Source organism: Leptopilina heterotoma, unplaced genomic scaffold (assembly GCF_015476425.1).
Source record: "Leptopilina heterotoma isolate Lh14 unplaced genomic scaffold, ASM1547642v1 Lhet_1, whole genome shotgun sequence".
In the NCBI taxonomy this organism is placed as follows: Eukaryota; Metazoa; Arthropoda; class Insecta; order Hymenoptera; family Figitidae; genus Leptopilina; species Leptopilina heterotoma.
In genome coordinates this window covers 2087759-2115199 of record NW_025110812.1, presented here as the reverse complement: position 1 = coordinate 2115199, position 27441 = coordinate 2087759, and the positions used below count along the sequence as shown (strand labels likewise).

At 27.8% G+C, this 27441-nt stretch overlaps 3 protein-coding genes across 6 annotated transcripts in view; 1 reads left to right on the top strand and 2 right to left on the bottom strand.

The window, feature by feature from the left end:
- The window catches only part of LOC122497629 (neutral ceramidase), a 77297-nt gene that overhangs the window by 2008 nt on the left and 47848 nt on the right, over positions 1-27441 (top strand). For 3 of the 4 annotated variants that reach the window (XM_043604877.1, XM_043604874.1, XM_043604870.1), the window contains 6 exons: positions 15623-15801; positions 16033-16176; positions 19049-19225; positions 19330-19457; positions 19680-19878; positions 20184-20390. In XM_043604877.1, coding sequence (XP_043460812.1) covers positions 15655-15801; positions 16033-16176; positions 19049-19225; positions 19330-19457; positions 19680-19878; positions 20184-20390 — 1002 coding nt within the window. In that variant the 5' untranslated portion in view covers positions 15623-15654. Of the gene's footprint in view, positions 1-15450; positions 15520-15622; positions 15802-16032; positions 16177-19048; positions 19226-19329; positions 19458-19679; positions 19879-20183; positions 20391-27441 lie in introns of those variants that run through there. The other variant, XM_043604882.1, reaches the window with a different exon arrangement.
- Positions 3383-8119, bottom strand: LOC122497655 (neprilysin-like). The gene is made up of 17 exons (XM_043604903.1): positions 7965-8119; positions 7809-7864; positions 7589-7738; positions 7380-7475; positions 6376-6450; positions 6182-6285; positions 5932-6102; positions 5726-5815; positions 5522-5648; positions 5232-5319; positions 5070-5157; positions 4683-4853; positions 4507-4607; positions 4316-4389; positions 4085-4136; positions 3759-3996; positions 3383-3680 (listed from the first exon to the last, which is right to left on the bottom strand). The coding sequence occupies exons 1-17, from the start codon at positions 8003-8005 to the stop codon at positions 3546-3548; spliced, it is 1857 nt and encodes a 618-aa protein (XP_043460838.1). The 5' UTR covers positions 8006-8119; the 3' UTR covers positions 3383-3545.
- LOC122497646 (neprilysin-like) lies at positions 8746-13364 on the bottom strand. The gene is made up of 18 exons (XM_043604893.1): positions 13200-13364; positions 13076-13122; positions 12566-12709; positions 12402-12485; positions 12167-12321; positions 11919-12080; positions 11744-11830; positions 11518-11659; positions 11318-11405; positions 11141-11228; positions 10810-10983; positions 10522-10646; positions 10389-10447; positions 9881-9932; positions 9636-9721; positions 9497-9558; positions 9169-9375; positions 8746-9070 (listed from the first exon to the last, which is right to left on the bottom strand). Exons 1-18 carry the CDS (start codon positions 13238-13240, stop codon positions 8903-8905), a joined length of 1971 nt encoding a protein of 656 aa, XP_043460828.1. The 5' UTR covers positions 13241-13364; the 3' UTR covers positions 8746-8902.

Here is a 27441-nt window from a genome sequence, read left to right as displayed (position 1 = left end):
TTTAAATAATATTAATAATAAATATAATATAATATAATATAATATAATATAATATAATATAATATAATATAATATAATATAATATAATATAATATAATATAATATAATATAATATAATATAATATAATATAATATAATATAATATAATATAATATAATATAATAAATCAATACAAATAATATTACTTTATGTTCTTTTATATTGCTTCATTACTTATTATTTACTTATTATTAAATATTTACTACTCCCGTTATTGATAAGTTTAATTTATTCTGTATAAACATACAAATGGAATATGAAATGAACCTTTTGTAATAACGGGAATGGTTAAGTAATAATAAATAATAAATAAATTATGCAAGATGCAGTACAGTAATTACTCGTTAATATTTATACTATTTGTCTTAAAAGGTAAATTGCAGTGAATGTTAGTAAAAATCCTCGCGGTAATGTATAAAGTGCATGGAAGTGACCTAAATAAAATTCTCGTCGTTAAATGACAGATAATTATTTGCGAAATTTTTATTTGTTACACTGTTATAAAAAAAACTATCATTATCGATCGCTATTCCTTTTAAAAAGTATACTATTACCACAGTGGTTCATATATATATTAATGACTTTACAATTGTTGCAATTTTTCCTTTTTTTAAAATTATTTTGAATTTTAAATTTCAAATAATAACGAACATGTACTAGACTATATTACTATTAAAAGATTTTTAGATTTCTATATGGAAACATTTCATGTTGATTTTTATCAAGAATGCAGCAAAAACTCGATAAAATGTTATTTCTTTTGTGCAATTTAAAAAATTTCCAATAAAAAATTTGAAAAATATTTAAATGTATTGGATATTTTAGTATACGGCATTTAAATTTTACGTTTTTAATATAAAAAAAAAATTTACCTTTCGCTACTTTGAAAACAGTTATATTTTTGTCGTTAGTGTATATAATTTAATTTTTTAATTTTATAGTCTCCATAGATAGTTTACCACAAACGTATAATTGAAAGTCATTAAACATGGTTTCACGTCTTCATTTATTGATTTTCTCCTATTAATCGTTCTAAACAATAATAAAGGTTTTGTGTTTATTTTTTTATACAATATCGTTAAGTTTCCAGCAACTTTCATCCTATATAATTAGAAAATTTTATATTTTTAAGAAACTTAGCAAAAGTCTGCAGATAATATTTTACTATCGAGATCATCGTAAACGATTTTAATTATAAAAAAACGCAGTTCCAATTATGTTCTCTTCAACTATAATAGAAAAGCAAATTAAAAATTTTAAAAATAGAAAAGAATTAAAAATTGTTATTAATTTAGTAGCTAAAATAAACGCGCGTCCAGAGATATATTAAGGACATCCTAAGGATATCCAATTTAAATTAATTACTAATTTTTAATCTTTACAATGTCTTCTTTATTTTTCGCTTCGTATTTCAAAATGCTCTTCATCTGAGACAAGGAACGAAACTGATGTGATACATTTAGAAATTAATAAATTTTTCCAAACTCCAAAGATATACGTTTGTTTATAAACCTAATATTCTCGAAAAGAGTCTCCAATCAATAAATAGACAACATAATTATTAATTCTCCGAATTGCCATTTGACATAATTTTCAAACCTTCGAAATATTATATGTTAAATAAATTTCATTTTTCTAAATTATATTTGCCAGAATTTTCATTCATTCGAATATTTAAATGATATAATACACATTCACCCGAATTCTCATGTGACATATTATAATCTTTAAATCTTCGAAATATTATTTTTCAGAAATATTAATTTATAGAAATTTTATTTGTTATAATTTTCATTCATTCGAATAACCATTTAATATAAAATTTATTTGTTCGAAATTCCATTTGACATAATTTTTAAATTTCTGAACTACTTTTTAACCTATAATGCAAGTCACAGAAATTTCATTTGTCTTTCTATTTTTTTGTTCTTAAATATTTTCAAATATCTTGTATTCTTACACCAAAATAAGGAGTGTACTGATAAAACAAATTTAGTCCAGTCAAATTAGCACTTTTAGACTTTTTTATCTCAGGACCGCAATTTTTTTTTTTTTGCTTAAACCCTTCATTTTGGGGTCAAAATAAAGTGCCTAAATTTGGTACTTCGAACTCCGTCGGGAAGGCAAAAATTTTTTTTTTTGCAAAATAGGTGCAAAAAATCAGTTTTTTTTAAAAATTACCGCTTTCCATTACATTTTAGGGGTAAAAGGAGTTAGTATAAACAAGAAAGTGTATAAAATTCTGAGCAATTTACAAAAAAAGTGAACCTTGTAGCTCAAAAATTGACCGAGATATGCCCTCCGCAAAAAAAACCCGTTTTTTTTCGTGATTTTAGCCAACATTCGCTATTTTTCAGTTTTTTCAGAACTACTTCTAAAATAATGATTTTTTTTAAAAAATGACCAACAGAGGACTTAAAGCTGACTAAATTCCTGACAATTTGCGACAAAGAAAAACAAAATAAGCTTTAATAGTTTTAGAGATACAGTCTCTCAAAGTTGACCCTTTTTGAGATTAAATTGCAAAAAATTCTGTTTTTCGCAAATAAATATAAGTTTTTGTTATGTTTATAATCTAAGCATACAAACTTAATTAAACATGATTAAATTATGTGTGGATGAACTGTAAAATAAACAAACCACTTCAAAATACATGACCGTTTAATAGTTAAACTTGAATTAATTTTACACAAAATAAAAATCAATTTTAACTGACTCAATGAATTAAACGATAATTTATGAATTAAACGGTCTATTTTTCAAGGTAATCGGTATCACTTGCAAGCGACCTCTTGGTGAATGGTTTAAGAGTCATTTAACGAAATCTATATAGAGAGTCGATAATGTCACTATACATCGTCGGTATACAGAAGTGAGCTGTCATACCATAGGTAGTATTATCATACTCAAGAAATCGTTTATTCGACATTCTGTTAGTGCAGAAAAATAAAGTCTTGTATTATTTATTTGTAAATAAAAAGTAGACTAAATTGTTTTGCAAACTATCAATTTGTTATTTATTGTCCATACATGTATTATTAATTTTACAGTCAATTATTATTGTGCTCGATAACAAAATGTTATGTTAAATATATAAAATCCGTCATCATAAGATACATATGACTAAAATAGTGAAAAATTCACATTGTACTCTGCATTTAAATTAGTAAAATCTTTACTAATTTGAATTAGTAACTTTTTGCTTTCAGATTAGTAAATTTTACTAATAAATAATAATTTTCAATAATTAATTAGTAAATTTTACTAATAAACCGTAATTTCCACTAATTAATTAGTAAATTTTACTAATAAACCGTAATTTCCACTAATTAATTAGTAAAATTTACTAATTCAAAAGCAAAAAGTCAGTTTCTAATTCAAATTATTAAACAATTTTACAAATTCAAATTTAGAGGGTAAATTTTAACTAAAAGTAAAACAACTAGTAAAATAGACTATAAGTATAAAGTAGTAAAATCAATTTCACATTGTGAATTCACATTTTTTTAAGGATTCATTGGACTACCAATTCTACAGTTAAATGCCTTACGAAAACTTTTTAAATTCATCATGACCGTATTAAGACCTCCACTATGCTTATCATTATTTCGTTCTTTATAAATCAGGCTATCACAATAGATCTAAAATTTTAGAGAATGTCAAATTAGTGTCAAATATTTAATTTCTGCCCAATTCTCTTTTAATTTAAAAATACTTACAGCAGCATAAGTGATGAAGAATTGTTGCTTTTGATTGAAGTCATTCATTCCTATTATGTTATTATATTTTTTTGTTTTTTTCTTGATTTCATTTTTGAAAACTTTATAAGCTAATTTTAATCCCATATTATTATCACTTAAGAAATTTTTTCCCCTATATATTAAAGGATACATTTGCTCAAGAGCTTGAGATATTTTTAGGGCTATTGCAGATCCAAAATATGCATAATTCCAAGCCCTGATAAAATAAAAATTAAAATCCATTTAGTATCTGTATGATAACGAGAAAGAAGTTGAAAAAATAATTTAATTTTAAATTAATTTACACTGGTGCGTCAATGTTAAACAATGCTGAATATAATTGCCAAATCGGAATTCCTGAAATATAAAAAATCTTACATTCCTAATATTCATTGTAAAAAATGCATTTTTACCTATGATTTTTATAATTTAAAGTTTATAATTTTTTAATTTAATTTAAAAATTTAATTTGATAATTTAATTTGAAAATTTAATTTCAATAATCATTTTTCCTGCACGTGGTTTTTTTTACTTACTTATGAAACGATTATTTTTATCAAACTTGACGATTGGTTCTATCTGTCTTTTATTTCTTCGTGGCTTGTAACTCCTAAAATATAATCCATTTTAAAAAATGATATATAATATTATAATATATGAAAATATTGTCAATATTATAATATTAATATATAATTGTACAAAAAATAACATAAAAATTTATCCTTACAGAAAATGCATCAATCTAGTTCTATAATGATTCACTTTGAACTTGCTTTGGGCTTTTCCAAAATTCATAACATTTTCCAAACCGCATAACCCAACATCAAACTGTAATGTATAAAAATATATTTTTCTAATTATATTTATAAAAATATATAAACATTTTTTAAAAATAATTCTTACCTTATAGGATACAGTTTCGGATGCTAGCCATTTAAATCCATTTTCTGTATCAGTTGTTCCTATTTGTAATTTACTCAATTGATTTAATAATATTTCTTTTAAATCAACATTTTTCAAACTTTTTATTTCCCTTCGAAATTCTATGACGATATTATCAAACATTTGTTGTAGCTAATAAAAGAAAAGAGAAAATTTTATAAAAGTAATGATTAAGTCATTTTATACATAAATTTTTAGGTATGAAATTATTTAAAAATTGTGACTTAAAAGTTTTGAATATAATTTTACTAAATTTTACAAATTTTTAAATAATTTTTAGATTTTCTATTAACTTTGAATTAAGTTTTCAATTGTTCAGTTGTTGATTTAGATTAATATTATACTAACATATTCAATTGTATTCTGTAAATGAACAGTGATAACTTCTGCATTAATTCCTTCCTTAATTGGCATATTCTGAATACATGCCGCAGATCTATTGAAGAAAATTGAAAAATATAATAAAATGGTGTGAGGAAATATTATTTTTAAGAATATTTTAATACTTACCTACGTTCATCCACTGAGAGAAGATCGCCTCTATACCAATAAATAAAAGTCAACGAATTCATTGTATACATAAAGTGAATATAATTTGCTGTTAAAAAAGAAATTATTAAATTAAATTTAAATAGTTTATGTTTAAACGGTTGAATAAGTAACGAGTATACTGAGTAGGAGAAGTGACCTCCCACAACAGATGGTAGAAAGATAGTGGTGGGGGGGGGGCCGCTTCGCCGAGTCACTTGTTCCATTTTGTTTTCTTTAAATATTATTAAAAATATAATTATTTAAATTACCAATCTCTATGCTTGAACGACGTTGTAATATGTGACGTAGACCAATAAAATAATTCCAGTCAAATTTCAATTTATCATCATTTCTTAAATCCATATCCATTTCTTGAAAAAGTTTAAGCCAATCGATCTGAAATTATTTTCAAAAAAAAAAAAAAAAAATGTTAACCTAGTAAATTATGTACCTATGTGTTTAATAATATTTACCTTATAATTTTCATTTAATATTTCATTATAGAAATTCGAAAATCCTTCAATAGTGTAAAATTTGTGTCCAATGCTTTCTTGATTAGTATACTAAAATTTAAAAATATATTAATATCGTATACATAATTACTTTTTGTAATAATTTCCAATTCCTTTAATTCTTTTTTGTTATAATTACAAATTATTAATGTGTAAATGAGTTTCACCTCTAAGATTTCGTCTATTAAATTCCTTAATGATTTTTTCGTTTTTTTAAGTATCGTTTCATTACTATTGCTAAGCTCTTCACTAGAAAAATAAAGAAAAAATTCTTCAATTGCATTTGATATGTAATATCTGGACATTTGAAATATACTCCACTGTAACGGTTTGCCAATCTGTAATTATATATTAATTTAAAATAAAAATTGTTTTGTGTATTTATGAAATTAACTGTACAGTGAAAAAATTTCTTACTCTCAATAAAACAACATTCTCTTCATAAACAACATTAAATAATGGACAAGTACCAAAAATTTTTGCATACATGCTTGCAACATTTTGCCAACGCATCACAGGTTCTGGAAAATTATGTTTTTTATTCTTTTTTCAAATTTTTAGCTAACGGTCAAATTTTTTATTTTTAATTTTTACAAATTAAAGGTTCATACCAATATTTATTGGTAAAACACCTCCAGTTTCATTTACCATCAATTTTAAAATTTGAAAACTTTGTTCAGCCGAACCTATCAGTAAAAACATTAAAATAAATAGACAACTTTTTACATCGATAATTGAAGGGTGGCATGACAAAAGGGGTCAAGCAACAATTTCATGTTTTTACAGGAATCGAAAATAACACATTTAAAAATTTTTCTGATCATTAAAGAAAAATCTAAAAAAACAGTTTAGAGATATTATTTCGTTTTACCAGTAGAAATACAATTTATGAAGATAAACCTACATATTAGAGAGAAAAATATGTAAAAGTGGACCATTTTGGGGTTACGTCAAATGTGCATATTTTCTTATAAAATTAATTGTTAAAAAAATATACAGTTTAAAGAAAAACTGAAAAATTAGTTTTTTAATATTGAATTAACGAATTGAATGCAAAAAAGTTTGCTTCAAAAAAACTGTTTGTTTTCAAGAAAATTGTTAGTTAAATGTTAACTTTTGAAAGTAAACAGTACATAAATTTTCAAAAACAAACTACAAACAGGAATATTTAAAAATTAACAAAAGAATAATATTTAAATTATTGAAAATTAGGTAAAGAATAAAACTATTTCTAAATAGACAAAAAAAAATTCAGCGAAATTTAATATATATTAAATTATATAAAAAAGAAAGCAATATTTTTAACCATATTAACCTATTCATAATAATATTCATTTCTTTTGTTTTTAACCGAATTGCATTGTAAGTAAAAATTTAGGCTATTTTTTATTCTTATTTTTATTAAAAACGAGTTTAAAAAACAATTTACAAAAAAAATACTTTTACAGAACTGTGTAAATGAATTTACTTGATTTTTTTATGAAAAAATCTCAATTTCGAAAAATTGTTGCTTGACCCCTTTTGTCATGCCACCCTTCAATTATTTTTTTCCTTTCTTAAAAAAGATAATATATATATAAAATAAAGTATTGTGTGAAATTAATAATGCATTTACTTTCATTAAGACATGCGTTGTACCACTTTTTTTCCTTATTTAACAGAAGATTTATTGTTGATGCGTCTAAGGAGTTCAATGGTTCCTGCAATATACCTTTAGGAAGAATTAAAAAAAAAAAATGAATGCATTGTAATTGACTTTGTAAAATTAAGAAAAACATATGTTTTATTGTTTATTGTTAAAAAGAATTTAATGAAAAAATTTACCTTGTATTACTTTAAAAACAGTGTGCTGGGCAAATTTCTTGTTATCTAATTTTAAAAGGTTATAATCTCTGGTTCGATTACCGCAGACGTATGATTGAAAATCATTACAGGGTTCCACTCTTTTATCTATTGATTCTTTCACCAAATTTTCTGAATGAAATAAATATTTCATATTATCGATAATTAATTTTTATTCTCAGAAAGATAAATAAATATTTACCAAATCTTGGTAACATTGGTAAACCAGAATGACCGTTAACAAATTCATACAGACAACTATAAAGCATTAATTTATAATTTATTAGGAATATTCTTCTATTGCCATATTAATAATGAAAAGTTGAAAATTAAAGAAAATATTTTTTTAAATACTCACAGCAACTTATACAGAAGAAAATACAATTTTGCTCTTTCCATCTTTGAAAAAATTTTTTTTTCGTCTTCTCAGAGATTTAAATTGAACTTACGTTGTCGAAATTTCACAGTAAACTGTACGCAAATATATTGTAAAAGAAATAAAATGCTAAAAAATTTTATTAACTGATAAACTTTTTTTGATTTTATTAAATTTTTCAAGATACGTTTAAACTCGATAACTAGTTTTAAAAAAAAAACAATACATTTTTTTTATTTTATTTTTAAAATTGCTGAAATGAAAATTGTTTTTTAATGCCAATATTTATTTTATCTTTCATGTACATATTGTAATAAACTTTTCTATCGTGATTTTTTGTTTGAAAAATAAATTTAATATTTTGTCTTATAAAAATTTACTACTCTCATTTTTATAGAAGACGAAAATCGTGGAACAGAAAATGTAATCTCTTAATATTTTGAAAAACATTTGAATCTATTTCGAATATTATTTATAAAACGAAAAAATGTTTTACTCATCAACTTAGTACTAAAAAATTTATTTATTTCTTCTCATACATTTTTTAAACAAAGAATATTTCATACTTTTTGTTATCTACAATTTTTTTAATAAAAATTTTATTTTTCTTATGTCGAAATAAAATTGTAAAATGAAAAAATAGTAACACATTTCAATTTTGTAATGAAATATTTTTTTTATTTATATATAAACATTTTTATATATATATACATGTATTGACAAATTTTTTTAAATTTCTCTATTAGTTCAGTAATTTTGTAGACAATTTTTTAAATATCCATCCACCACCATATACAAAATATTTATATTTAAAAAATTGATATCAATCTTAATAATAATAATAATAGTAATAACATTAAAACAATACATAAATTTTATCATTTTTCACACATTTTAAAAACGTTGACAAGACCTTAGTTTTAATCCAATAAATCGCATCTTTCTAAAGATTTAGTAAAACTGTCTTTATCACAATTAAATATAGTGGAAAATTCTTTTAAATTTTCTACAGCCATAATCACTCTTATGTCATTTGGTAGATGTGTATCTAAACTTTTATAAACCCTCAAAGGTTGTTGACAAAATTGCTATATAGGAAATATGTTAAGATAAAATAGAATATACTTTTTATTTTTAAAATAAAAGGTACCATAGAAATAAGAATCACTTTCTTTTTATTACTTACGGTAGCAAAAGAGGTGAAAAATAGTTTATTTTCATTTAACTCATTAAAATACGGTAATCTTTGATTTTTTATTTCTGCCTTGTCTTTCAGCAATTTTTTAAATGCTTTATAAGCAATTTTTAATCCAACCGAATCGGCAACAATTTCCTTCATCATTTGTCTTTGTGCCCTTAAAACTTCGTTATTTGTAGATCTGATTTGAAATCGCTGAAAATATGAAATTTAATGAATAAAGTTGCTGAGGAATAGTTTCTACTTTTCGTATATGTTTAAATGTTTAAAAACTTTTAAAATTCGGTTTTATGTATGTATTTTTAAATTAATTTACCCCAAATTTGTTGACCTGTTTAGCGTAACATTTAAAGTGATTGTAAATTGAAGGATTTATTGCTGCAAATTAAATAGAAAGTTAAGATTTCATGATTAATTATTATTTTAATTAATAAATTTTACTTTACTTTACTTACTATCATTATCAGAACTGTGGATATTATCAAATACGTGGGACAATTCATGACCAATAAAAAAAGCCAAATGTCCATAATTCCAAGAACTTGAAATAAAATATTTTTCATAAATACTTAACTTGATTTAATAATCAATTTTTTTTTGCAAGTGATGAAAAAAAAATTGAATTAAAAATTGCATGTATATTTTTAGCTAGTTAAGTACAATTTTGTTAATAGAATATAGTTATGATTAAACAACTTACATCGGTGCATCATTACTGAACAGGTTTGTGAGAAGATGCTCGGCTACAATTTCTTTAAAAAAAAATGTAGTTGTAAGATATTTTTTCCAGCATAAGGAAAGAAATTTTGTCATTATAAGTTCGCCTTTTTTCTCTCTTTTCTTGATAATTATTTAGAAACAAAATAATATAATTACAATTGACCTTAAAACAAAAAGAATCAATAAAAAAAACTGCTGTCAATTTTTATCAAAAAGTCACTTGTAAAACTTTATAACAGTACGCGTATTAAGAAGCAGGTACTGAAGTCGTAGTTACGGTCCTGGTGACCGTCCGCAGCTAAAATGCGCACGCACCGCCCCTCCAGCCGGCGACAACTATTCCCCCTCCCTTGCACTGCCTATAGAGTATAAAAGCCAGCGACAGGCACCGGACTAGCGCATATGCAGCAGTTCCACCGTGAAGAAAAGATATATACTCTTAACCGTCACTGAAAACGGAGAAAATAGAATTTTATAAGTTTACATACCGAGCTTATTATGCTTTTTACTGTCAGATGAGTTCAGATGTAAATCTCGTTTCTTTCTTCTGAAAATTTATTAATTGTATAGATTTTCGTTCTCAATTACAAAAATTCAAAGATATTTACTAATTTCACTTACATTTCGTGTGATGTAGCAGAAACTTGAGTACCGTAATATTGTTGCTTATATTTTTCTACTTTAAATTTCAATTGAGCTTTATTAAAATTTATCAAGTTTTCCAAACCGCAGGAAGAAATCTCAAACTGCAAAAAAATTTTTGCACAATTAAATCCTAAATTATAATAAAACTATGAAAAAAAAGAAATATTAGAATATTATAATCAAATTTTATAATTTAAATTAAATTATTTTTCATTCTTCAAAATTATGTTACTTTTGATAAAAATTACTGAATTAAATATATACCTCGTAACTTATTTCGTTTGCCATTAAATTTTTTCTATTTGCATAAATTCCCGGCAATTGAAATTCTATATTTCTCAGTTGCCCTAGAGTATAAATTTTATCATCTTTTCGTAGCTTACTATTTTTTATTTTCCTTTCCAATGTTTCGTACACATTTTCATAAACTCGTTTAAACTATAAGAAAATGATTTAAGAAACATTTTTTAAAATTATATTTTCAGATACTTCAATTCAAATGTCTATAAAAGTATTTTATTTCTATTTTTCAAATCATTTTCGTTCGAGGGAAATTAAAAAGAAAAATTTTTGTTACTTTTCCAATGTTACTTACAAATGAAACTTTTTCTTGTAAATGATTTTGTATAATTTCTTCTACCACACCCATTTTAATAGGCATTTCCTTTAAACATTTAGTGGATCTTTAAGAAAAAGAATAAAGTATTTAATAATAGGATTCAAAGCGAAATTTGAAAAAATTAAATACAAACAATTAATTTAAAATACATACAATATGTTATTGGGAAGAGCAGGAAAAAATTGGTTCCAATACGTTATAATGTCATCATTCATTATATACATAAAGTGAATAAATTTTGCTAAAAAAGTAAATTAGAAATTAAAAAAATGAAATTAGTAGTAAAAATGAAATTATTTGGAATAAGGGAAACATATTTCCAAGTGACTCGGTTTTTAAGTTTTTGTAATTACCTTGAATCCTAGGCTCGTTATAAAAAATAATAGAAATTATTGCATCTAAAAATACTGGATTAAATTCAATTTCCATTCGATCATCACTATTTAGATTGATTCCCATAGCTTTGAAATAATTAAGCCAATTAATATTAGCCATCTGTAAAAAGTTTGTTTCTTAAAGTATAAAAAATATTTTCAAAAATATTCGGAAAATAAAATTTGTTTCTTTCTGATTACTTACTGGTGTAAAAACTTCTAAATCATTGAACTTTTTTTGAATCTTTCTAATTGTTGTGATACTAGTTATATGTAACATTTTACTTACTTCCTAAAATGATAAAATTAATAAGTAAGCATAAATAATAATTGAAAAATACAACTTTGAATTTGTCTTCATTTTATAATAAACCACATACTTGTCTATAATTGTATAACAAAAATATTAAATCATTCTCTAAATACGTTTCCTCCGGTGTAAAATACATGTCCAAGAATTGAATTTTTTCATGGACAAATTTATTAAACATTTCGTCTGACACAGTTGTGAGCATTCGGGAAAGTTTGCTAGGTTTGACAACCTATTTATTAAGGAAAAAACGAATTTTTTTAGAATTTAGAAAAAAATTTATTTACAGTTTAATTCTTATTTTTTTTGTAATCTCACTTTAATCATATGTTCCTCATTAAGTTCAATGTCGAAAAAAATACTCTGACCAAAAATTTGTGTATAATGTAAAGAAATTTCTGTCCATTTTTGCAATCTTAGACTACTTTCGTAAATTTCTTTTAATCGTTGAAAGCCATTTGCACTTGAAATATCTAAAAGAATAGATATTTTAATTAAAAGTCTATTTTTAATACTAATTTTCATTCAATTTTTCATTCAATTTGATATTTACTTTGACGCACGCAGACTTTGTACCATTTTTTCTCCATTGACAATTTAATGCTGTCGGTATCACTCTCTGGTTGTTGCAAAATATCTAAATGATATGTTCTCTATTTAAATTACCACTTAGTTAATAGAGCAAGCAAAAAAAAAAAAAAACTAAAAAATTTCTACCTTTTGCTATCGGATCCATTTTTTCCCGAGCACTTTGAAAGAAATCTATTTTTCGATTTTGGAAATTCCATAAACCACAAATATGTTGATAATAATTATCGCATGGATTTGTCGCGTTGTCCATTCCATTTTTTATCAATTGAACTAATTAAAATTATTTCGAAAACAAAATTTATTATTTTGTAATTTATTTTCAAAAAATTTATTTTTTTGTTCAACACATAAGATCACTATATTATGTGTTGAACAAAAAAAAATAAATTACTATCCAAGTGGGGAACCTCGCGGATTTTTTCTATCAATCTTGTACTTCGATAAAAACTGATACTCTAGTGAATTTTTAAGTTTGGAATAATATAATAATTGATGGCTACTATTATCATCATTGCTATACAATTATTAAACGTAACGGTCCCTGTGGGGGACGTTAGGAACTCCGGACGGGCATAGATGGCGCCAGATGATAATAAAATATCGATATTGTTAATAAAAGAAAATTCTGCTACTCACCAATTTCTTGCACGTCAGCATCAATGTAAACAAACAACGATGCAATTCTAGAAATTCGTTAATTGGCAAAATAATCATTATTTTAGTTGTAAATTTAATCCAAACTGTAAAATATAATACTTACACTAATTTTACCATCAAAGAGTAAATTTTATTTCCCTTCATTTCTTCGAATTGAAATTTTTTTCTTCGATTCTTGAATTATAAACGAATGGATGATTTTCAGTGTAACTCTTTGGACTTTGAAACAAATTTTTGTACCGCATATTTATAATTGTTTCATATCTGCAAGTTTAGTCATGAAATAATAAAAACATATTGTTTTCCAAATTCGATGGTTTTTTTTATTATTTTACTCTTCATATTTCTATCTGTATTTTTTTTTATCTCTTTTTCATGTTTTTGTGATTTATTGTTAAAAAATAATGAAAAAGAGAGAAACCCTAGAATATCCCAATAATATCCGTATTGGATATATTCATTTTTTCAATTTATATGAAAAATCTTCTTGATAATCCGACGTATGTAATTCTATTTTTGCCGATGATGTAAATTATTTTTTAATTCTTAAATCTATCTCATCTTTATTTTGAATATTATATAAACGAACAAATGTTTTACGCATCAAATAAAAATGTATTTTTTTCCTCTAATATTATTTTTAAAAAAATTATTTCTGCCTTTTTTATTAGCTACAATTTTTTTTCATGAAAGTTTTACTTTTTTTATGTCGAAATAAAATTGCAAAATGAAAAAATAATTTGTATATAACACATTTTAATACGTTGTAATGGAATATTTTTTATTTTATATTAATATGTATACTCGTGTGTATATAGATATTTACATGCATATGTATATATTAACATTTATTTTTTATATTTGAGGCATTCCATGTCAAGTGATCCGGGTGGAGAAAAATTTTTCTCCAATCGTAGCAAAACTTGGGGCTTTTGTAGTACTAATAGATAGTAATTTTTCGTGAAAATATTTTTTTACCTAGTCCAATATTTTCCGAGGGGGAGGGGGTTAAATTTTTGGGTTTTTCAGTACAATGCTTATTTCGATAATTTTTTACTCTTAAACTATTAAACATAAAAATTTGGCAAGGTACATTTTGGAAAGGTTTTTTCATGCTCTTTCGATTGAAAATAAGCATTTAAAAAAAAAAAATTTTTTTGACCCAAGAAAATCAAAATTAAAAATAAATTTTAATTTTTTGGAAAAAAGGTCCCATTTTTTTTTTTTTTTTTTTTTTTTAACGAAAGCTGAGGTTTTTTCCTAAAAGGACATATAAATGAAAAAGTGGGACAAGAATGTTTAAACATTGAAAAAATGAATTTTCTCGTAAACAGAGCTAAAAACCGGGTTTAGAGAGTAGAAACCTCTGTTTTTCAATGTTTAAACATTCTTGTCCCACTTTTTCATTTATATGTCCTTTTAGGAAAAAACCTCAGCTTTCGTTTAAAAAAAAAAAAAAAAAAAAAATGGGACCTTTTTTCCAAAAAATTAAAATTTATTTTTAATTTTGATTTTTTTGGGTCAAAAAATTTTTTTTTTTTTAAATGCTTATTTTCAATCGAAAGAGCATGAAAAAACCTTTCCAAAATGTACCTTGCCAAATTTTTATGTTTAATAGTTTAAGAGTAAAAAATTATCGAAATAAGCATTACACCGTAAGACACCTGGATCACTTGACATGGAATGCCTCATTTATATACAAACTTTTGAAAATGAAAAAGTACTTTCCTAACATTTTTGATATTTTGTTATTCAACACTTTTTAGAGAATATTGAATTTCAATTTAAAATGAAAGTCTAATATTGTTTACAAAATGTGAAGCAAATGAAATTGTTAGAATTTTATTCTTACTTTATTAATATAATTTCAAAATTAACTATTTTACCGAAAAAATATAATATTTTTTCATTCTAGCGATACATTGTAAAACAATACATTCCAGTAGATTTTGCAAGTAGTAAGTGTCAAGTTTCAAGAAGAAACTTGATTGTAGTACTAAAATTATGTTTTTCTAGAAATTTATAAATAAAAATTTCCAATAGTTTTATTTATTATTCGACGTTTGCAACTATTTTAGTTGGAAAAATATCAAACTGTCTGAAACATTAAATATTTTCAAATTTATAAACTATATATCTGCATTAAGAATAAAATATTTAATCATCAATATTTTTTAATCAAGTTTAATATATGCATTTAAAATTAATTGTAATTAATGATTAAAAAAATAGTTTATTTAAAAAATGACAATTTTGTTTTTATTTAAAAAATATCGTTCATAACAAAATATTGTCGTTACTTGGTTTTAATGATTACAAATATATACGTGTATTTAGATTAGATAACAAAAAGTAGAGTGTTAATCATTGTTTTTATATTTTTCACTTGACTTTTGTATAAACTAGAAATAACAGTTTAATCAGTAAAGTGTTAATCATTGTTTTTATATTTTTCACTTGACTTTTGTATAAACTAGAAATAACAGTTTAATTTTTCTTTAAAATATTTTCTTTTATTTCTTACAGTAAGTACGTGGAAAAAATTTTACAGTGATTGAATGGATTCGTTGAGAGTTCCATACACAGGACAATGTGGACTAATCAAGATATTCATCGCTCTTATTATTCTACCAACTGCATTTACAGCTTACAGTATTGGTGTTGGAATTGCTGACACCACGGGACCAACGGCGGAAGTTGTATTTGTAAGTATTTTGGAAAGAAAATTTTTTATTATTTTACTATTCCTACTGTTACTACTACAACAACAACAACAACAACAACAACTATTATTATTATTATATAGTTGATTTTTTCTTCATATTCATATCACAATCATTAATTTTTCAATATTGCTTTTGTTTCAATTTAGTTTACAATTTGTAAACTTGTAATTATAATAAGTATTTTATAATTTATTTCATTGAATTTTTCAGATGGGATATGCGTCTATCAAGCAGAAAGGCACGGGCCTTCATTTACGAACTTTCTCACGAGCATTCATTATCGACGATGGCGAGGAAAGATTTGTTTTTGTCAGTGTAGATAGTGCCATGATAAGTTATGGAGTTAAGAAGGAGGTAAATTTTGTTTACATCTATTTTTCTGTCCAAACAATTTGTATTTTTCCTTTTTACTTATTTATCCATCAAAATTAATTATATGGGTACTTCAAGCTTGCATTCGTTCTATTTATAACACAGGTCAACAAAAAAAGGACTTACTTTTTTTTATGAGATATCGGAATGGTTTCGGATGTATTTTTGGACGCTGAACACGATCCCGACTTCCAAAATTGCCCATCACGTCAGGATTTTGAGAAAAGTGGGGGTAAAGATCCCAAAAACGCTTTTTTAAGGATTTTCAACATTTTTTTTTCTCTTTAACCTGACTTCCACAAGGTCTTAAATTAAAGCTTGTAATGTGCACTACAAGACCCATATCAATAAAATAAAAAAAAATTAAAAGCTTTTTCAAAAAATGGGGTTGAAGACACCAAAAAGGTGTGTTTTTGGATTGCTTTAATAGACTTCATGCAATTGCTTGGATTCGCTTGAAAATTGTTACTCGGGGTTTTTGGAGTCGTTGATTACAAATCCGAAATTAATTTTCAAAAATTGAACATGGAGGAACCAAGATGGCAGATGTAAAAATTAAGAATTGCTTGGATTCGCTTGAAAGTTTGTTACTCCAGGGTTTTTGGAGTCGTTGATTACGAATTTGCCATTTTGAATTTTTGAAAACTAATATCGGATTCGTAATCAGTGATCCCAAAAACCCTTAGTAACCATTTTCAATCGAATCCAAGCAATTCCAAGAAGTCTATTAAAGCAATCCAAAAACACACTTTTTTTTTAGTGTCTTCAACCCTATTTTTTGAAAAAGCTTTTAATTTTTTTTATTTTATGGATATGGGTCTTGTAGTGAACATTACAAGCTTTAATTTAAGACCTTGTGAAAGTCTCTAGCACGTCAGGTTAAAAAGAAAAAAAAATGTTGAAAATCCTCAAAAAAGCGTTTTTGGGATCTTTATCCCCACTTTTCTCAAAATCCTGACATGATGGGCAATTTTGGAAGATGGGATCGTGTTCAGCGTCCAAAAATACATCGGAAACCATGCCAATATCTCATAAAAAAAAATAAGTCTTTTTTTGTTGACCTGTGTAATTTATCTAAATTTGAGCATGTCACGGACATAGAGTTAAATCATTATTGCTGAATGTCGCTACTAGAAAGACAATACAAAATTTGTACAATGCAAAGATCTTTCAGGATTCGAGGAGCGAGATTAATAATTTATTGGTAACTCGCTGACAAATTATTGGAAACTCCGTATCGAGCTCGATTCCTTAGATTAGATTCCACTTCTGATGAAATTCTTCCTCATAGAGGAACTTCTACCGATCATGATAGAAGTTCTGCTTTTCTTATTTTTTTTTTTGCCTCGTGTCTTAGTTAGACTTTCTGTATGAGCGACGTTAGACTTTTAAGTCCATCCTGAATTGTCATGTTGACATTCTTCTGAACCTCACAAAATTTCATCTCTTTGCTGTGTGACGCTGTAAAATTAATTATTAATTTTACAACTCATAAACTCATTTAAATCATTGAATAATAATTTGTTTAATTTTCTATTAATTTTATTTCAATTCTGAGGTTGCAACGGATATCACGGTCATGTGATATATTTCTTCTAACCATTCTTTGAATTTCTTCTAATCTACGGCCCAAGGATATTTATTATTTATTTTGGAGATGACTTAATGAATTGTTGTGTTTTATGCCTTTCTGCATTAAATTTACTCACAATTTTAGATTTTTATTATTTTTGAGATGATTCAATGGATTGTTGCAGATTGTTGTGTTTATGCCTTTCTGCATTGGATTTCACACATTTCATTAAATTATTTTACAACCTTGGTAGAATTTACTGAGCCTATTTCGTCTCCTATACGCGAAGCTCCTATGCCGATGGCTCATTTAAATCGTTATACGAATTTGGTGCTAAGAAATACGACATTCCCCAAATGTCATTTGACCGAACTTTCATTTTACCGAATTGAATTTATCCGAACAGTTATTTTAACAAAATGTCACTTTTATGAATCACCATTTTTACGAATTGTCGCTTTTGCGAAAAGTCATTTTTGCGAATTGTCATTTATGCGAACTGACATTTTTTCGAATTGTCATTTCCACGAATTGTCATTTTTACGAATCGCTATTTTTACAAATTGCCACTTTTACGAAATATCATTTTTACGAATTGTCATTTATGCGAACTGACATTTTTTCGAATTGTCATATATATATATATTAAATAAATTCGTAAATATAATAAATAAATATATATATATATATATATATATATATGCATACAAGTTTACTACAGCAATTTTTGCAAAAATGACAATTCGCAACAGTGACAATTAGTTAAAAATGACAATTCGAAAAAATGACATTTCGCAAAAGTGACAATTCCTAAAAATGTCAATTCGTAAAAATGATATTTCGCAAAAATGTCAATTTGTAAGAATGGCGTTTCAGAAAAGTGACATTTCGTTAAATTAACAGTTTGGATAAATGCAATTCGGTAAAATGACAGTTCGGTCAAATGATATTTATCGAATAATCATGCGCCTCAATTCCAGAATTGGGGCCTAAATTCATGTTATTACTTTCCTGACTATTTTTGGATGTTTTGAGTTTGTTGAAGTATTATTTACATATAGATATTAATAATTATATATAAGTATTATTTTAATTAATGTTAATTTTGGACTAATTGTATATATGAATTTTGTAATTTGAAAATATTTAATTAAAATTGTGATTATTTTATATAAATTTTGTGATTTAATTAATTCTTATTTTGGATAATTAGTCAGCCCCATTTCAGAAAAGAAAAAAAAAACACTGTAACTAATTAAATTTGTTTCTTACAATTTGCAGATTATTGAAAGACTGAAACTAAAATTCGGTGACTTGTACACCGAAGGGAATGTTATGATTAGTGGAACACATACACATTCATCGCCAGGAGGTTTTATGATGGATGTACTTTTTGATCTCACTATATTTGGATTCGTTAAGCAAACCTTTTTTGCACTAGTCAATGGAATCACAAATGTAAGTTTCATTCGTTTTTTGTTCTGTTCTCTTCTATAGTCAATAAACAATTTGTCTATATAATATAATTATTTTAAATATGCAATAAAAAACAATTTTTTTAGAGTATTGAAAGTGCCCATAATGCAGTAGTACCTGGAAGGATATTAATATCACAAGGCGAAATTTTAGGAGCGAATATCAATAGAAGTCCACAGGCGTACATGAATAATCCAGAGTCTGAGAGAGAAAAGTAAGAATTAGAATTTTGTAATTGAATACTATCTAGAGACAGTTGTACATTGTGTAAAATTTATTAATAAGTAATTGGAAATAATTTACAATAAAAGGATACAATTAGGATATGGACGAGATGTTTTTATGTTGTCCTGGGAAGTCAAGTACTATGAGGGATGTTTGTACAAAATAGGAAACGAATATTTTCGCTAACGAGGAAAAATTTTTAATTTTGTAGGTATCAGCATGATGTAGATAAGACAATGACCCAGCTTCATTTAATTGGTGCTAATAATCAACCTCTGGGAGCAATTTCTTGGTTCGCTGTACATCCGACTAGTATGAACAATACAAATCGTCTTGTGTCGAGTGACAATGTTGGTTATGCCTCAATTCTTCTTGAACAGGAAATGAACAAGGGAGCATTAATTGGAAAGGTAACGGATTTTTTATTTAAATAAACTGAGGAATGTTCAAAAAACGATTGTTGCTAACTATTAATTTTTGTTAAAAAACATTTGGTTTTTGAGGGAGATTTAAAAATAAACCTTCTAATTTTCTAATTAACCATCTAGTCATTAGGATTAGATGTTTATTTTTGCTTCAAATATGCGGGTTATTATATTTTCCAAAAGAACAGATTGTTATGTTTCATTTTCATTTAGGCACAAAATCTGTTAATAGTTTTGAAAATTATTGATTGACAGCTATAATAAACGTTTTATTTTTTGTTTGTTCAAAGGGTCCATTTGTATCAGCGTTTGCCTCCAGTAATTTAGGCGACGTTTCGCCGAATACCCGAGGACCAAAGTGCGAGTTTTCCGGAAATCCATGCACCGAACAATACACATGTTCCGGTAAAAAGGAAAGATGTTTTTCATCCGGTCCCGGAAGGGATATGTTCGAAAGTACCAGTATCATCGCTCACAAATTGTACGAGAAATCATTGGTGAGTCCGTATAATTTTTACTTGACAAATTTTTACTTGCTAAGCGCGCCTTTCTAGATAATTATTTAGAAACAAAAAACAGAATAACATAATTGTTACTTAAAAAATAGCAACAACAATAAACAATCTGCTGCTAAGTTTTATCATTAATGATTTTTTTATCTCTATTCAATAATATTTCGTTTTTTTTCTGTCTTTCTCTATTCTGGACAAATAAGGAAAATTGGTCTCTGTTTATAACGCTGAAAATCTAACGCATTTCCAACTCTCTCTCTCTCTCTCTCTCTATTCAATGAAAATTACATAAAATTGTTTCTCATCAATTAACGACATTTCTTTTTTCCTCTTTCCAAAATAAATAACAATGTCTTCCTTTACCTTGTAATGAATATGAAACAAATATTCGCATAAAATCCGAGCGAGAAATTAACAATGGACATAACTGTAAATTTTGCACGCGTAAGTGGCATCAATCGACGAAGATGTGCGTCAACTGACGAATTTTGACCGCTGCGCACCTTCGAGCTACTCCCACCGCGCCGTCGCGTCGCCCACCACCTCATAATCGACCAATAGCGCGCTACTCGTGCAATGCGCGAGTATAAATATCGGCGTTCAGCAGGCATTCTCTGTCTGTCTGTGATCTCTAATGTACAAATTAGGTTGATGCGGATGCATCTTTACCCTTGTTGTCTCACATTGAAGTTGATTGAGTCCTTGAGGATTGTCGAGTTAAATAATTTTTAAAAGGGGCCCACGTCCAATATTTCAATTAGACGAGGGCGCCGAGCACTTGGTCGGCAATCTTCGGGTTTATAGTTTAAAATATTTTTAAGTGACTCATTTTTGTGTTCTTCGATTTGTTTGAAAAATTTAGTAGCTGAGTCGCGGCAGAATCTGCGAATACTAAGAATGTTAAGATCTTTGTGTAATTGTTCATTTGTGACGAACCATGGAGCATTAGTGATCATCCTCAATATTTTGTTTTGAATTACTTGAATTTTGTCGATGTGAACTTTTGCTGCTGCACCCCAAGTTGTGATACAGTAGGTCACGGCAGGCCTGATGATAGATGTGAGAATAAGTCTTTTGCAGTTCAAGTCTAAGTGAGGATTTTGAAGAAGTGGCTTCAAATTTGAGATGGCAGCAAGACCAATTTTCTTCATTTCACATGTGTGTTTGTTCCATAGGGTACCTGGACAAAAAGTCCAAACCAAAAAGTCCAAGACAAAAAGTCCACAGTCAATGAAATCCAAAAAAAAATTTTGAAAATTGTTTATGTTGGATTTTTTAGATTGGATTTTATGTCTTGGTCAAAATGTCCAAAGTAAAAGTAAAAAGTCCAAAATTGAAAAAATTCCAAAAAAATATAAGCAATGTGAAATTGTCATTTTTATTTATGCGGTTGTCTTTTCTTTAATCTTCTGTCAATTTCTCTTTCTCGTTCACATTTATTCAAAATTTTCAAAATTATAAAGTTCAAAGTCATTTTAATCATTATTTATTCATTTTGAATTGTAAAAATTTTTGAATTTTGCAACGTGTTTAAAGCACAATGGCTTTACAAGAATTAGAAATTATTGTGAAAGGTCGAAACACCTATGGACATTTTGAAGGGTTCCTTTACGTTGGATCTTATGTTAGAGGTGATATAAAATATTGGAAGTGCAAAAATAATAAAACTTGTGCAGCACGTTTGACTACTGTTAGTGGAGGACGAAATGTTATGGTCAGAAAAGGTGGTTCAGCTGAGTCTCATACCGGTCATGGACCTAACCCTGATTCATATAGAATTTTGAATATAGTAAAAACTTACGAAGAGTACTCACAGGAGGAGAAAGAATTAGAATATATCAAATTACTTGGTCACCATATTCACATGTAAATGTGAATACAAACGGAATAAATTTAAGAGTCTTCTCATCCTCAAAATTGGTTTGATTTATTTTTTTTATTTCATTTGGATTTTTTTACTTTGGACATTTTCTCTTTGGATTTTTTGTACTTTGGATTTTTTTTCTTGGATGTTTTGGTGTGGATATTTTGGATTGGACTTTTTGTCCTATATTCGTTCCATAGTAGTTTTCTATCAATGTGAAGGCCTAGATATTTTGCTTCGTTTGACCAATTAATGATCGCATCTTTGACTTCGATTTTTGCAGATGGTAACTCACGTTTTCTGGTGTGAAAGACTGCTTGCGTTTTTTCATTGTTAATTCCGATTTTCCATTTGTCCATCCATTTTACAATTTCGTCAAGTGATTTTTCAAGTCTGGATACCGTAAGTATTTCGTTTCGACACTGGGAGATGACAGCTGTGTCATCCGCAAATAGGGCAATTTCAGAGTAGTCATTTTTTGGAATATCGTGCGTGTAAAGGTTATACAGAATGGGGCCAAGAACAGAACCCTGAGGAACACCAGCCAGTATGGGGTGATTTGAGGAGAAGCTGTCCTCCACTTTTACTTTAAAACTTCTTTTTTGCAGAAAAGAGCGGATAATTTTTACCAGGTTTGTGGAGATCCCTGCTGCATTCAGTTTGTGGATAAGTCCATGATGCCACACCTTGTCAAACGCTTTTGCTACATCCATATATGCTATTGCCGTAAAATTCTTATCGGCAAATCCTTTGTGGATTAATTCAACGAGTCTGAGAGTTTGTTGGTTTGTGGAATGACCTTTGCGGAAACCAAATTGCTCGCTCGGTAGTAGATCCAGTTCCTCCACTTCTTTCAATAATCTGGATAAAATTATGCGCTCAAATATCTTGGAGAAGGCAGGTAGAAGACTAATTGGTCGGTGATTTTCTGGAAACTTCCAGTCCTTGTCTGGTTTAGGAATGGTGATAATATTTGCCAATTTCCAGTCGGCTGGGAAATAGTTTAATCGTAAACTAGCGTTGATGATGTTCAGAAGCTTGACCTTGGCTTTACGAGGCATTTCCTTTATGGTTTTGTTGCTTATTAAGTCGTTGCCAGGAGCTTTCTTGTGTTTAAGTCTTCTGATTATGATTTCTATTTCTTGAAGAGTGGCTGTGCTGATAGGATCTGGTGGAGTTTCGTCTATTTGGTCTATTGTGCCAAGGACCTCCTCCTCAAGTTCTTCCGCGTCTTCATCGTCAGGATCTGGTTCATTTGGCGTACATTGTCTTTCTATGCTGCTTGCCAGAATTTCAGCTTTCTCGATGTTTGTGTATCCCATTCCATTTGTCCCTTGTAGGGGAGGTATTTTTGAACGCTTCGTTTTGAGAGCTTTTATTAGTTTCCATAAACCACTTCGGTCTGAATTTAGCGATTCTATTTTGTTGTCCCATCTGCTATTGTGGAAGTCTCGTAGTTTCAATCTAAGTTGGTTATTTAGTCTAGTAGCATACGAGATATCATCCGGGTGGCATGTTCTTTGCGCCTTTTTTCGAGCTTTCCTCTTGTCCTTAATCATTTGTCGCATACTCAACCGGCAAGACAACAATGTTTGGAGTGTTTGCTGTAATTTCCTTCGTACATATTTTTGTAGCATGTTGAATTTCATGTGTAAGGATTTTTAATTCCATGTCAATTTCTTGTGTAGTTTTCAGTGTCCTAATATTTTCCATATTGTTTTTTAAAAAGATTGTGAAGCGGTTCCAGTTTATAAAAGATTTTGTAGTAGATTGTTTAATTTGCTGGTTTCCAGTGAGTGAAATTTGAATAGGGTTGTGATCAGAGCTGAGGTCTTGGACTACCTGCAAGTTGAGATCTTGTTGAATATTTTTGGTAATTACAATGTCCAAGATTTCAGGTCTACCAGTTGTGCAGTAATGTGTTGGAGCATTTGGGATGTGAAGATCGATGTCTTTATTGAGAAAGTATTGCAGTAGAGCTTTTCCAGATTTATTCGAAGTGTTGCAGCCCCAGTATGTGTTCTTGGCGTTTAAATCGCCCATCAGGATAACCTTGTTATTTAAAGAGAAAAAAGCGTTCAAGTCAGCTTCTGTGATGTGTTTTTTGGGTGAGCAGTAAGTGGCAATGATGAGAATCGGTCCACTAGGCCTTTGGATTTCAATGATAGAGTTTTTTATTTGCGAGTCTTGAGTTTGTTGAAGGGTATGTTGAATGTGTTTCTTGATCAAGACAGCTGTTCCTCCATGTGGTTCGGCTACGCGATCGGTTCTGTATACTGTGTAATTTGGTATAGTAAGATTGTTTCCATTTTTGAGCCAAGTTTCGCCCAGTAGCATTATGTCGATATTTTCTTCCAGTAAGAAGTTTGTCAGTTCGTGTTTTTTGTTGAGTATACCACAAGCATTCCAATAGAAAATTGTTAAATCATTTTGAGAACTTTTATCCATTATGAATTTGGGCTATTTCCTTGGAACATTTTTCCTAGTTGCAAGGCGACTTCTTGCATTTGGCTATACATGGAGTTGAATTTTGAGAATAGGTCTTGTAACGACATTTCACCAGTTTTAACTGCGGGTTCACTACTTTGTGTGGAAATTCCTTTTGTTACCTCAGCAAAGGAGATATTTTTTGGCGGAGTAATTTTCATAACGGGCTTCATTTGGTTTTTCAGTTTAGGCCAGCTTTTGCAGCCCCTAAAGGATGCTGTATGTTCCTCACCACAGTTGCAACATTTTCGAGCTTTGACTGTGTCCTTTTTGCACTCGTAAGTGTGATGGTTTCCTGCACAAAAGACGCAGCGAGGATTTGCGGCACAGCGGCTTTGAGCATGTCCAAAACGTTGGCATCTGTAACACTGCCCTATGACAGCTTTCTGATGTTGGCTTTCCACTGTTATGATTACGTTGACAAGGTGTTTTAGTTGAAAAATATCTTTTTCACTTTTTGGGAGTGTAACTAGGACGAGTGGAATAGGAGTTTTGTCCTTACTTCTTTTCATACGTAAGACCGTTGCTGGATGAAATCCCAAATCCTCGAGTTCAAGTTTGACGAGATCGGTTTCAATTGGTTCCGGAATTCCTCTTAGTACAATGTGAAGTAGTTTTTCTGAGGGAAGTTGCCAGGTGTGGAACTGTAGGTTTTCTTCTTTTAGTAATTTAATCAAGTTCCTGAAGTCATCGGAAGAGGATGGTTCGATGCGAATTCCTTCTGAAGTGGTTTTTGCCTTGGAAAAGTTTATCTTTTTTGAAATAAGCCTCGCACTCAGCTGAATCCATTTATCCTTATTGTGGAGTACAATTGGCGGGATTCTCTCCTTTTTTGGTGTATCATCTACAGTAGTGTCACGATTGCCGTCGTTTGAGGGTTCCTGGGTATCCATTTGTAAAACTTGAGTTTGAGAATGGGAAAACTGATTTAAGTTGTTGTTGACCTCAGAGCTTTCAATTTTTCTTGAATGTTTGCTCTGTTTTCTCCGTTTTCTGCTTGAAGACGATGACAGAACTGACTCGCACGATGAAAGGTCTTCTTCCTCATCATTCAGAGATTTTTTGGCTTCAATTTGTACCATAAGTTGCTTCACTGTGAGGGTGAGTTCGTTTATTTGGGAGGTTTGCGTTTGCAGCAAGTTTTCAAGCGATTTGATGTGATGGTGGAGTCTGCGATTTTCCGATAAAAGTAAGTTTTCCCTCGCTGAGAAGGTCGTTTCTGAGGATAGAGTATCCTGCTTGTCGTCCATAATAAAACCATGGAGAATGTTCAATATATAGTTTGGTTTGGTTTAGTCCTGAAGAAGGACTGTGTCGATCGAAGGATTTGATTTGTACGTCCGAGCAGTATGAAGGCACAGAACCGAACGACGATGTACGTCCGCGTAGCGCGAAGGCACTAGGAGTCTCATAGATGCAGGAGCATTTTCGACAGAGAAATTAATCCTTTTCAGGACAACACTAAAAGAATTAACAAACATTCAAAACACGTGATATCAAAGTGTAACCTTTGGGTCTCTTCAATAAACGAATAAATATAATATATTTTATAATATGTTTACATTTAAATATAATATATTTTATAATACGTTTACATTTAAATATAATATATTTTATAATATGTTTACATTTAAATATAATATATTTTATAATATGTTTTATATTTAAATGTAATATAATTTTAGAGAAATTACATAAATAAGAAGAGTATTTTATGACGCAGAAAATTACTGGATTATGCCCTGAAAAACTGATTATTATGCGAAATTATGCGTTGAAAAATTAAAAACTGCGAATTGATGCTTTTGAAAGAAAAACGTTATTATGGACCAAAATAAAGCTTTTAACAATAGGTTAATTAAAAATTGCATTTTAAATTAATATATAGCTAGAATAATATATATTAAATTAAATATAAATAATAATAATAAAATAAGTTGTAGGGTACAAAAATTGATCATTTGCATGAATTTTTTTAAGAAAAACCACCAACATTTTTAAATAAAGCAACTTATTTTCTATATTTATAAAAGTAATAAAAAAAATTCTTTTTTGACAAAATGACAACCACTGAAATTTAACGAATCGATTTTTTCTAAAAAAAAAACTGGGTTCTTAGCTGTAAAAAGATATTTTTAAAGAATTTTCACTAAACTTTGCAAGTAAATAATTCCAAGTTTGCAAGTAAATTTTTAGTAAATATTTAAGCACAAAGGAAAAAAAAGTCTGACTTCGTTTACACCTTAAATTCAGCCTCAAAAATAATCTGAAAGTAAAACTTTTTTTTTAGTGTGTAAATTTTTAGTGTTGTGTGGGTAAACTTAGAAAAAAAAATTTTTTGTTGAAAAATGTAGAAGTAATCTTAAAATTATCGTTACCGACTTGTAGAGCTTCAAAAAACGCTTCGATTGACCTATTTTTGAACCTAATTCGATAATAAATTTCGAAATTATTGGTATTTTAAAAACCAAAAATTGTGGAAAATGACATTTTCTCAAATTTTTTTTTTTTGAAAATTTTTGTTTAACCATTAAACTATTATAACTATATTGTAGAGTATTTAAAAATAAATTGATTGACCCAAGATACAATCACTTTTACCATATTTATAAAAAGTTATTCATATATTTTCCTATTATTATTCTTATCTCTATGTGGAAGTAAAGTGTTCATGAAATGAGCACC

Bases quoted from the DNA above. Each gene is read 5' to 3' on its own strand.
- LOC122497655 (XM_043604903.1), bottom strand. From the start codon at position 8,005: ATGGAAAGAGCAAAATTGTATTTTCTTCTGTATAAGTTGCT. The intron at 7,865-7,964 runs GTGAGTATTTAA...AATGCTTTATAG, and splicing joins TTTCTTCTGTATAAGTTGCT to TTGTCTGTATGAATTTGTTA. The intron at 5,158-5,231 runs GTAAGTATTAAA...TTTCTTCAATAG, and splicing joins CTCTCAGTGGATGAACGTAG to ATCTGCGGCATGTATTCAGA.
- LOC122497646 (XM_043604893.1), bottom strand. From the start codon at position 13,240: ATGAAGGGAAATAAAATTTACTCTTTGATGGTAAAATTAGT. The intron at 11,660-11,743 runs GTAAGTAATCAG...AACTTTTTACAG, and splicing joins ATTTAGAAGTTTTTACACCA to ATGGCTAATATTAATTGGCT. The intron at 11,229-11,317 runs GTATGTATTTTA...TTTTTCTTAAAG, and splicing joins GCTCTTCCCAATAACATATT to ATCCACTAAATGTTTAAAGG.